Source organism: Engraulis encrasicolus, chromosome 18, assembly GCF_034702125.1.
Source record: "Engraulis encrasicolus isolate BLACKSEA-1 chromosome 18, IST_EnEncr_1.0, whole genome shotgun sequence".
Taxonomy (NCBI): Eukaryota; Metazoa; Chordata; class Actinopteri; order Clupeiformes; family Engraulidae; genus Engraulis; species Engraulis encrasicolus.
Window position 1 is genome coordinate 3971248 of NC_085874.1, and position 12739 is coordinate 3983986.

Here is a 12739-nt window from a genome sequence, read left to right on the forward strand (position 1 = left end):
CAGTGGAGGGCACAGTTCCCTTAACACTTCCTACAAACAAACAAATCAAATAATCATTATTCTGACAAATTTCAAGGTGGCATTCTGTTAACCTCATAATTTATTTGTAGCATCATAACATTCTGCCTTCTACTACCCTGCTGTAACATTACTGGAGTGACATGTGTAAACTCATTTTTGAAGGTACTGAAGTTAAAAGTGCCAGAGTAAAATCCTTTCCATCAATCAGAGGTCACAATAATAAAACAACAAAACCAAACTGGTGTGCAGCACGGTATCTATACATCTGATGACCTTTGGAAATCTAAAGCTAATGCATAAACCTGTAACACAGTGAATGTTGCATGACAAATACACAAGCACAGGTACAGGCACATGTCCTGTGATTTCAGATAAAAAAACACAGTGTATGTAGGCAGAAGTTGAGCGGTATCATAAAATGAATGTTCAGAGGCAGAAAAGGCAGCTACTTCCTACTGTGCATAATTGTACCACAATCTGGGCATTGGTTTAATGAAAGGCAGAATGAACCACAATACCGTTTAGTTGAAAGAAAACCAAATAAAACCAAATAAAAACAAAGATATGTAATGTATACAAACCCTGCTCAAATGGTCAAGGACACAGATTCAGTTTGGTGCATAAACATAGATAGGGCCTATAGTACACAACAGCCAAAAAGCCTGTTACTTGGTGATGGCCCATTTAGGGTGATTTGAATGCATTTTTTAAACAGTTAAAAACCCTTTTCAAAACCTACAATGGGCGGTTTTGCAAATGAGCACAATGTTGCTTTAAGTGTGGTTTCTGTTCTGCATGGCTGATGAAAAGAAATCCAATAACATTACACAGTTAGACATGTACAGCTAGAATCTAAAGAGTAAAAAAACTGCTCAACTACAAGACCTTAGCAGAGTAATGTAAATGAAATAAAATAGAGAACCTATATGAAACCTCAATACAACCATAATATAAAAACACAGATAATCTAAATTGTGTCATACAAAAACATTCTGCCAAAAAAAATCCTCTACAGATTTAGACAAAAGCCTTTCATGCGTTCAGAAATTACCCAACATGAACGCAATAAGCCAGATACAAAAAAGCATAAATATACTGTTTTGCTCTATTACCAAATGCCTTTTTAGAGTTAGAGACATATAAAAATGTATCGCTATCCTACCCTAAAAAAGCACATAGCCTACTACATACAGCACATATTTCCCTCCACTCAACAAACTCATTGAGAATTATTACATATGTCAGCCACTACAGTATTACTGGTCACTTACATAAACGTCTTAAAATCTGGACTAAAAACGAAATGAGCTATTTCACACTTCATTTGAGCACTGGAGCGAGGCTGATATGGGAGGCCCACGGTGATAAGTGTCGGGGTCCTGGCCGTCATTTAATGACAGCCCTGATTGTGAAACGGTGTCAGAGAGCAGTGTGTGATGAAGTCAAATCCCTTTTAGTCACACAAAACGGGGTCTCAGCTCATATAATTTCAAGCAACACCATGCAACTTCTGGTTAACCCCCCCCCCATGGAATGGGATTAAATATTCTACATTGCAAAGTAGCTAACTGAGCTGGGTGCAATTCCAACTGACCAGCGGGAAGAATTTCTTATTCCCCTAGTGCTGATTCATTTAACCATCTACTGTACCACGAAGAGGATGATAACCTAATGCAGGGCTGTCAAACTCAAATGTACATTGGGCCAACATCAAAATCTAGAATGAGTTTGTGGGGCAAAATCAACATTTATTTCAATTATGGACCAAAAAAGTTTGTTTGTGCACGCCACGCACACGTAAAGGCAAATTTCACAAGCACTCATTCCCATCATATAGTATATGGTAGTTTAAATGTGCCTGCACACATTGTATTGTATATGAGTGTGCCAGATGTATTAATACAGGCCAAATAAAAGGACGCTGCAGGCCTAATTTGGCCCCAGAGGCAACATCCCTTGTGTTTGACATCCCTGATGCTTGAGTCTGGCATCCCTGGCCTACTGGTCAGGGTTCTGGAATCAGAAGGTTGCAGATTCTAATCCTATGCCATCCATGGCTGAGGTGACCTTGAGCAAGGCACCTAACCCCACATTGCACCAGGATCTGTAACCAACTCCCTGTGAAAACTGTTTATCACTTTGGATAAAAGTATCAGCCAAGTGTAGTGTAATGTAAAATAATGTAACTTTGAAGATGTTGCATAGTGTGGCTAATTAGGGTACATATGTGTTCCAACCCTTGCGTGATATTGCTGTCAAAGAAATTAATTTTGTGAGTCTTTCACTGAAAGTATCGATGAGATCCAAATATTCACTCATAACTATTAAAAGAACTTATTAAAAAATACAAAGTTACCAACACAAATATAAATTGGCGGTTAATTGACAAAACAATAACACAATGATGAAACATATTGTTTTCAGTGACATTATTAGTGGATATTACCACTTGTAAGTGCTTTCTCAATACAAAACAGTTTGTGCGCAAGAAGCCTATATAAAAAATGTAAAACATGCGTTGGATGCATATCACTGTACTCCTATGGTAGGTAGAGGACACTTGAGTTGTAGAATTAGGTGACTTGACAAAAGAAAAAGTAAATAATATGAATGCCTACACACAGTGACAAAAGCTGCATCTTTTGAATGTACGCATCACCTACCCTACTGCTAGAGGTACACTAACCACTTTGAGAAAGCAGAAGGCCATCGGCAGCAGAATATTTACTTTCTCAACACAGGCTGGACCTCTCTGCATATCTACCCCACGTGTACTGTACATATCTTTCCTCAGTGCTATCCTCTGATCGGAATATCCAGCCCTTATGACTCCCTTGCTCTCTGGTTAACACTCACACACACACACACACACACATACACAGACACGCGCACACACGCACACACACACACACACACACACACACACACACACACACACACACACACACACACACACGACACAACTGATACTGCCACTACTACCCTCGCTTTCCTCAGCGCCATCCTCCTCTCCCTGAGCCTGATATTCACTTCTTACTGCCAGCGGGCTGCTCGATCAGCTTGCCCTTGTGGTACTTCTGCCCGATGCCGTAGGGCACGTGTGCCGCGATGGTGCCCAGCTCCTTGGCGCCCTCGATGTGGAACATCTGGTCATCGAAGAAGATGTGCGGCCGGATCTTCTGCAGCAGGGGCCCCTTGGGGGCTCCAGCCAGGAAGAGGGCCTGGTGAGGGGAGAGTAGGAGGGGAGTAGAGTGGAGAGGAGAAGAGTGAAGTGCAGTAGAGGAGAGTAGGAGCGGAGTAGAGTAGAGTAGGAGGGGAGTAGAGTAGAGTAGAGTAAAGTGCAGTAGAGTAGAGAAGAGCAGGGTGTATGAAGTGGAGTAGAATCGAATTGAGTAAAGTGCAGTAGAGTAAAGGCGAGTAGGGTAGAGAAGTGTAGAGTACAGTGGGGTGGAATAGAGTGGAGTAGAGTTGAGTGCAGTGGATTAGAGAAGGGTGGAGAAGAGACACTTTATTAATCCCAAACAAAGGTAAGGTGTTCAGCAGCATAAATCATATTCAGATATCATATTCAAGTGCAGTATGTGCACACATTAATTGACAGTGCATTATAACTTATATTATAAAGTGAGGCCACAGAGTAAGAGGGAAACAACAAGGGAAGATGACCCACAGAAGGAGATAGATGACCTGCCTCCTGCCACACACACGCACACAACCTAATTGCTCCCTTAAAGGGGTATGCCACTATTTTGGGGCTTAATACAGTTAAAATCGTTGGCCAGGGTTTATAAAGGTGGTAAAGTGTCTTATTTTTCATGTAAGCCATTGTCTTGCTTTAAGACAAGTTAAAAGAGGGAGCATGTCGCTAAGCTAGTGAAAGTCAATGGATCCGTGTAGCATGCTACAATGCTACACGGATCCATTGACTTTCACTAGCTTAGCGACATATTCCCTCTTTTAACTTGTCTTACAGCAAGACAACGCTTAACATGAAAAATAAGACACTTTACCACCTTTATACACCCCAGCCACCGATTTTAGCTGTATTAAGCCCCAAAATAGTGGCATACCCCTTTAACAAAAACACATACACGCACATGCACACGCGCGAGCGCGCAGTGCACCTACCTCATCGACCTCCAGGCCCCAGCTGCGGAGTGTCTTGAGCACACGTGCCCCTGAGCTGGCGGCGCTGCGGGCGGTGACCAGGAAGATGCGGATGGGGCAGTGCATGCGCTCGTTCTTGGCGAAGAACTTCCTCTGGAGCTTGCCCAACGCCTCCAGGAAGCACTTCAGCGGACCCTGATAGGGACAAGGAGCCCGTTTATATGCACATCAATAAACTAATAATAATCGGTTTATTGCAGCTATCGGTTTAAGAGAAATCCGATTCGCACAGGAGGTTTTTGGCTAATAAACTGATTTCTCAAGACATGTATATACCTTAAACAGATTATTATCGGGTTATTGACATTCTAGAATGATAAATAGCCAATCACAAGCCTTGAATTCCAGTTTCTTTTCACACACTTGAGTGGAACACATGCAACCAACAGACTGCATGAAAACAACAATAAACAGTTTACTCCAATAACCCGATTATTGTGGTAATGTAAACGGGGTCACCGATGACCAGTTTTAGTCATATGTAGAGTAGAATCATAATCACATTTTGCTCAAAGTTTTAGACAGATACGTAAGTGCCGGACATGAGGACCTCTTTCAGTCACTTCAAAGCAACACGAAGTCCATCTGGCTCTCAGAGACTCTCGCGTGTGTCTACCTGGAAATCTACAGTGTAGATACTACAGTACATGGTACGTGGTACATGGTATGTATGATGATATAGTCTGGCTCAAGACTTTATGAGACTGGGGTGGGACGCCAGCATTTGTAAGGGGATTAATTAACTAAAAAAGTTACACTTACAGAGTGCAAAAGGGCTTTAGAGCAATACTAAGCACGACATGCTTCAGGAGACTTTGAGTAGAGGACAAATTGTTCATTTCAGTGCACAGTTACCTTCATGTTCACATTATTATGTTACAGCAATAGCTTGGTAACATTATTTAAAACATTTGTAATCTATTAACACCTACTAAATCCATGTTTTAATAGCAAAATAAAATGCAGTACCTGTGCAAGAGGTTTGTTCTCAAACTCCTTTTCATGCTCAAAGAAGGTGTCCAGGCCGTGCTTCTTCACAATGATCTCAGACTCATCGGAGAAGATCACAGCGTCTCCATCAAACGCTACCCTCAGCTGTGTGTCACTCAACTGGTTCTCCACATCAGAGCTGAACATGGTGGCTGCAGCAATGCCTACATCAAAAACACACGGAAACAGGGAGATTGTTGTTTTTTTGAATAGGTAACTGCCGTAATTTTCTGATCCAAAACTGATAAATGAAAGAAATAAAAGGGTGACAAGAACTATGGCTACAAGCTACTGTCCTGTAGTAATCGGTGCGTAGCAGCACATTCTGGGCCCTATATACAACCCGCTCCAATAGACCCTCTCCTATTATGCTGCCACTAGTGGCTAGCCTTGCTTTCAAAGAGGTAAACTGTGTCTACTGCTTTCAAAAGAATTGTGTGTATCATAAGGATTTTAATTTACATAAACAAGTACATAATACAGCATAACTCATATCTGATAGTGGTCAAACTGGTTTTCCACATCAGAACTGAACACGGCACTTTCAGCAATGCATCACAAACAGAACAGACTTGGCATTTAGCCAGCAGTGCAAGTTGGGTGACAAGATCTGGTTCTCTGGTGCCATGGATTTAAAAAGAAATCCAAAAGGTTTACATTGGACATTTTTGATAATAATGATAATTTAAATCTATCTAAATCTAACCAAAAATATTGCTGTAAATACTATGATTATATTATTGCAATGAAATGAAATAGCTGAAAGTGTTTCGGTTGAGTTCATAGGTATGTTGACAGACGTGACCTGTCTTGCATGGTTGTTGAATCAAAATGTCTGCCATCACTTGAACACCACTCCTTGGTCTGTATTGCACTATACTGTATTGAGTAATCTCACTATACGAGTCATGCTGCCCAAGCTTACAATAAAATTCAACTGTAGTTCAGGAAATGCTATCGACAGGATCATTTTAATAGACATAGGAGCAATTGTAGCAACATAAAAACTATGTACTGCTACTGTATATTACATATATATAGTGTATTGTGTGGTTTAAACTTATATCATTTTGTGATTAAAACCTTAATTGTCACAAAATGGCCACAAATGCATACATCTTGGTGCATTCATAGACATGCATGCACATACCATACACACCCCATCGCACCTTCCCACATACTACAAACCACACCTGACAGATAAAGGAATGCATGGAGCCACGTGTGGACAAACAAACACACCCACATCCACACCCACACACACATACACCTTACTTAATTTCCCCTTGAGATTAATAAATGATCAGTGTTGGGTGTAATTCGTTACAAATAACAAAGTTACAGTAGTGTAACTACTTTTTTCGGATAAAAGTAGTGTAATGCGTTACTACTGAAAATTTGGTAACGAATCGCTGTTCTTTTTAAAATTTGGAGGGTCGTTACTTTTGCGAACGGACAGATAACTGACCTTCTCTCTCTCGGACGCATAGTCGCATAGGGTGATCTATTTGGAGGAAGAGAAAGGTGACAATTCTCCTTCTTACGCTTTCACTGGTTTTGAAGACGAGGAGCACTGATGAACCATGTGTGCATTTATTAATACAAATATCCAAGGGCTCCTATTTCAAGACAAGTGTGGTTTGAAACATTTTCGGAGCTCGCACTATTGTGGAGCTTGCATACATAAAGTCACCCAATTGTAAAGGGTGGGCTGCATGCCTGTTGTATTTCGCCACAAGATAGCTGCTCATTGCTCATTTCCCCGTCTTAGGTACAATGCAGACTTTTTTTGCAATTATGCCAACCAACAAGCTTAGAAAGAGTGCCCTCTCACCGTTTCGAGGACGTGTCGATCAGAATCCTCGCAATGTCAGTTAGCGCAGAGTGTCTCCAGATTTTTTTTATATCCTGGAGATCCATCCAAATATAACGCAAAAGTAACGACTAATGCAAAAAGTTACTTTCCACCCGGGGGAACAAAGTAAAGTAAGGCACTACTTTTTTGAGTAGGTAATGAGTAACGAGCACACACTACTTCGAAAAAGTAACTTCCCCATCACTGTAAATGATACTCTACAACACACACACACACACACACACACACACACACACACACACACACACACACACACACACACCTACACACGCACACACAGACACACACAATCTGAACCTCACCTTCTTCTATGGCCTCCTGCACCTTCTCGGAGTCCTTGGAGAGGTAGAGGTTGGTCATGTAGGCCTTCAGGTAGCCAATGGGGCTCTCGCCTCCCGTCATGCAGAACCTCTCAATGGTCAGATCTACGTACACACCATAGGAGTCACAATCACTCATTCATATTCATTCACACGTTTATACAGATAATAAATCACAAAATTACACATCAATACAAAACTGATCTACTGTATTGAGTTATAGTATGTATGTACAGCAGCACATTGTTCGATGGACTTGGACCTCTTCATGTTGGAAGTGTCTGTTGTGTGTTGTAATAACATTTTACTTACAGAGTAAGTACTTAAGTACTTAAATACTGCAAGTACGTAAAGACAATTAATTGCTGATCACACATATACACAAATCCTGCATCTACTTTATTTCACCTGACACACACACACACACACACACACACACACACACACACACACACACACACACACACACACACACACACACACACACACACACACACACGCACGCACACACACACACACACACACACACACACACAGCAGTCTACTGGTTTGCCACCTCATCAAAGTCCAACATTTTGCCTCAGTAATTGTAGCCCCATAATACACTCCGCTCCACCAGTGGAACATTGTAATAGTCATTGAAAAGTGAACAACTAAAGTAGTACTGCACTTCTATAACACAATACATAGTCAGCAAATGGCAGCAGGGCTGCACAAATAGCAATTCGCTTGACCACATAATTGAAGGCAGACAGCATAATGAAAAAGAGACATTTTCGTTCCATCCACTGCATATAGTTTGCAATACAATCACTGAGAGACTCTGTCTTAAAGGTGTAGCGCCCAATTCTGGTCCAAAGTACACCCATAACAGCATGGCCTAACCATCTCCTGACACACTATGTCAAATAATGGGAATGGTGAGTTGAGACTTGGGACATACTGACTATAGAGCTTTCAATGTCACTTCAATGATTTATATCAGTAAATTGCATCACAAAGAGACCTTTAAGGCATTACATTACTTTCCACATGAGTTTAGACAAGGTGTGTCAAACTCATTTCGGTTCAGAGCCACACACACGCATTTGATATCCCAAATGTGTGCTTCATATTGGAGTTGCATTGCTTGTAAATCATCTCAAGGTGGATGACAGTGGGTATATCATGAGTACTGACATTACTGAAAACCTGACATCTCAGACACCTGCAGTAACTTTGTAATGGACTAGAAATGTACTTTATTTTGCTTCCTTTTTTTCTCTCTCCGTGTCTAGGGCCTTGTGTTTGACACCCTTGATTTAGACTTTTTAAGACTGAATACTGAAAGTGAAATTGGTTCTTCCTACAGAGACCTGCAGAGAGCCACTCCCCTCCTCCAAACTCTGTGTGGACGTCGCCCATGCCAAAACAAATCCAGGCATGCCTTTCACACTGTTACAACTCCATGAAATGATTTAAACATGGGAGTGAAAAAACTTCATAGAGCTACTTTGGTTTTACTTGTAGATGACCAATATTAGTCACATTCATAGCAGCAACTGAGGACACACACACACACACACACACACACACACACACACACACACACACACACACACACACACACACACACACACACACACACGGCTTGGTTTGTGTTCCTAACTGAGCTAAGGGTAAGTCCTGACACACCCATCTATAAACTACATGCCTATGTATGTCCACACCACACCACCCACCGTAGTGATTGATGCTGTTGATCAGCCGTACCCCGACCTGGGCGTGGTTGTTGGTCATCAGCACGATGTCAAACAGCTCCTCGCTATCGGGGTACAGCTCTCTCAGTCTGCTGTTGACCGTCATTAGAGCCTGTGGATAATCAGTGTTTAGACAAGGATTAGGGCACTGAAAGCCACACATGTCCACATGAAATACTGTAATGTTAGGTGGGTGCATTTATAATGCCCACAGTAGGCCTACATAGTATGAGTTAACCAGTGCAAAACACACACACACACACACACACACACACACACACACACACACACACACACACACACACACACACACACACACACACACACACACACACACACACACACACACACAAAGCAAAGATATTTTGCTTTTAATTGCTTCACACTTTTACTTTTTAACCCACTACACACACCATGTGAAAGCCTTGCTTAGTTGCTGCAGTAAACCCTTTGTTATTGCATATCAAGCCTCCTGATTTCACACTACATTTTTATGCAAGAAGAAAAAAGACACTATTTGGATAGGTATACTTTGTTAAACTGGAACCAGACTTTGGGTTAGTTTGTAGCCAGTGGTCATAAATCTGAAGGGAGCATGACAGACGTTGAGTCAGGGCTACAATCATCAACAGACTTTCAGAAGAAGTCATCAAGATGGACTCACCTTTACAAAGGGGAAGGCCGCTCCTGGTTTCAGAGGTTCATTTTCGTGCTCTACCTGATAGGCAACGTACTTCTCAAGGCCTTCCTCTTCGTAGAGCTTCCTTTCCTCAGTCAAGTTGAATAAAGTCCGCGACGACACTGCGATAGTCACCGCATACCTCGGTTTTGGCTGACAAGTGGCAACAACAAAACCACTGGATTAGAAATGGTAACTTTTGCGCAGTTGTAATACACTAATAATACCGCTAATAATAACAACATAATAACGCCAAGCGCATCGTCGCGATTTAGATAACCACATAGCCTACTTACAGGTCTGGGTTTTTTCGTTTTCAAGCTGTCGAAAAAGGCTTTTGCAGCTGCCCAGTCTTTCTCTTCTCCAGCATCCTGTGCTGCGTCAGCCACCACGTCGCTGGGTTTTATTTCACTCATGTTGTATTACCCCGATCCAAGATGTGTAATATCTCAAAGTGCAGGCCTCTAGTCAATCAATGGTCCAAAACACAGTCCGCCGGGCTTTTGTTGGCGAATAACTTTTACAATCGCGGAAATGGAAAGGGATGGTAGAAAAAAGGGGGCGTGACATTCTGACGCTCACTTCCCTGTTATGGTACAAGTCCCATCCCTCTGCCAAGACAGCAAGCCTCCTCCCACACTTCACTTCAGCTCTGGGTACACCATGACCTCGGCTGGCGTGTTTGACCTACAGAACGGGCATAGGCCCCTGTGTAAGTAATACAAATACAGGCCTACCATTACCAATCTCTGCCTGTCTCCATAATGATATGATAATTTCCATATTGAGATCGAGAACGCTACCACTGTAGCCTACTGCCTGCCTACTCTTGCCTTTATGCTCAACCCATCACCTCATAATTCTCCTGTCAGCCTAACCTAGTACTTACTGTATTCAGACAGCCTGTTTGATGCATTCAACATGGTTGACTGAAATGTCTATCAGGAGTTCCCAACAAGGCCCCACACATACCAGTAGATTCCAGCCAAGGCCCCTCTGACATGGGACACGTGCCACAACATTTTTTTTTGGTCCAATTTCAGAACCATAGTCTAAGCCTGTGAGGCAGTGACCCAATTTATATAAAATAATAACAATAATACTAGTAGCCTACTAATGTTTAGAGATGCAATAGATTATTATAATGCTGTTCTTTCTAATAGCAATATTGCTTAGATTTTTATTTTATTTTGTTTTACTTGAGTTATTTTTTTTTGCAATTAGTATTATTTTTGTCTTTTTATACTTTTCCAGCCTCCCTAGCACCTCCTCACAGCCCCACAGGAGTCTCCGGCCCCACTTTGAAAACCACTAGGCTATCTGGGTCATATTAAATGGTTAGTGATTTGACAGCCCAATAGACACCCTGGAATATCCTATTTATAATAAGCCATAATGGTGCTAAATATGATACCTGGTCCCAAAGCAGCTTTACCTTTAGCTGTTTTTTTAAAGATGCACTGTGTGGTGGTCACAGTAGGTATTGCAACTATGCTGTTCTTAAAAACTGTGCTACCTATTGCCAATTTGATCTTTTCATAAATATTTACAAAGTAATGAACTAATATTTAGTAGTATGACCAAAGTACAGTAGGCCTTGTCTACGTTCTGCAGCTAAAAATGTCTTTCTGGAAATTCAAAGTGGCAGACATGGAGAATATCCCACTTTTCTTATATGAAAACTACAATGTTCCCAGTCATAATGAATACTTGAATTCTGGAAATAAACGGCTAAATATTACACAGTGCACCTTTAAAGATCCCATCTAAAAACAAAAATGCCCACAAAACAAACTCAATATTGATTTTTCATTTGTCAGGTAAGGTGAGTCATTGCACCCTCTTGCTTTCTAGCTTATTATACAAGATATTCCGGGAAGGCTGTCGATTTAAAAGTGTGCAGGAGTGTCAGACCTTTAGATGGCCACAGCTATCCTATTAGTAGTTTCATGGCGTGCACACTTCAATAACTTAATGGAACGGGGCGCTTCCGTTGATGCTTTAACAGATTCCTGTAAGGTAGGTCTACACCCTCTCCACGCCACTCCTGGACACACACACACACACACACACACACACACTCTCTCTCTCTCTCTGTGTGTGTGTGTGTGTGTGTGTGTGTGTGTGTGTGTGTGTGTGTGTGAGAGAGAGAGAGAGAGAGAGAGAGAGAGAGAGAGAGAGAGAGAGAGAGAGAGAGAGAGAGAGAGAGAGAGAGAGAGAGAGAGAGAGAGAATAGCAGAAAAAATAACGACAAAGCCAAAGGGCTTGCAAAGGAAGGATAGAACAGAATGTGGACTCATCCATTGCTGCACGCATGGTCCTTCTATATTTAATCCTTCTGGTATTCTTATCAGAGCATGATGTGCTATTTGCATATCCTTCTCAAAAATATGGCAGTGAGCAGGATGTCTTACAGGAGGGCAGTGAAATTACATAACAGGGATGCACAGGCAGGGGTTGGGGAGGGAGGGAGGGAGGAAGCGAGAGAAAGTGTGGGCTTGCGCGCGCGCCAGCGCCTGCGTACCCGTCCTAGCATCATCCTGTTGTAAGCTACCTCATCCTGTGTTCGGACAAGACTGCCGTTTTCCTCAAACATGGAAATACACTTACTACTCAGCTCACACCCCGCGTTGATTTTATCGACAACGGCACACAATGGCGATTGAGGGTGAGTGGCAAAGTTATATAGTCCATTATTAGCGTTCCCCATTTGGGACAGAGCTGTGTTGACGACGAGGGTTGTTTGAGGACTTGCACCAACCTGGCTATCTGCAGATTAAAACTGAATTGCGTGAAGTTTACCTTAGCCTGGGAATCGATCTGTCCCTGTTGCTGCGAAACGAGGAGGTAGGTAAGGTGCTGCAACTGCATTGATGCAGACCTTGTCCTGTGACGGTAGCCTACAAAGCCCTGCCGCGAGTGGTCCTGAATGAACAGCAACCGTAGG

At 42.1% G+C, this 12739-nt stretch overlaps 1 protein-coding gene across 1 annotated transcript; it reads right to left on the minus strand.

Annotated features, from left to right (window-relative positions):
- Nucleotides 1-483: 483 nt before the first annotated feature.
- nt5c1bb (5'-nucleotidase, cytosolic IB b) lies at nucleotides 484-10320 on the minus strand. Its single transcript, XM_063222835.1, has 7 exons — nucleotides 10089-10320; nucleotides 9778-9945; nucleotides 9096-9225; nucleotides 7357-7479; nucleotides 5158-5342; nucleotides 4150-4323; nucleotides 484-3242 (listed from the first exon to the last, which is right to left on the minus strand). The coding sequence occupies exons 1-7, from the start codon at nucleotides 10206-10208 to the stop codon at nucleotides 3048-3050; spliced, it is 1095 nt and encodes a 364-aa protein (XP_063078905.1). The 5' UTR covers nucleotides 10209-10320; the 3' UTR covers nucleotides 484-3047.
- Nucleotides 10321-12739: the final 2419 nt, after the last annotated feature.

Coding starts and splice junctions, on each gene's coding strand:
- nt5c1bb (XM_063222835.1), bottom strand. CDS start 10,208: ATGAGTGAAATAAAACCCAGCGACGTGGTGGCTGACGCAGCACAGGAT. Junction 7,480..9,095: donor CAACAGCATCAATCACTACG/GTGGGTGGTGTG, acceptor GTGTGTACGTAG/ATCTGACCATTGAGAGGTTC. Junction 3,243..4,149: donor GGGGCCTGGAGGTCGATGAG/GTAGGTGCACTG, acceptor TCCCCTCACCAG/GCCCTCTTCCTGGCTGGAGC.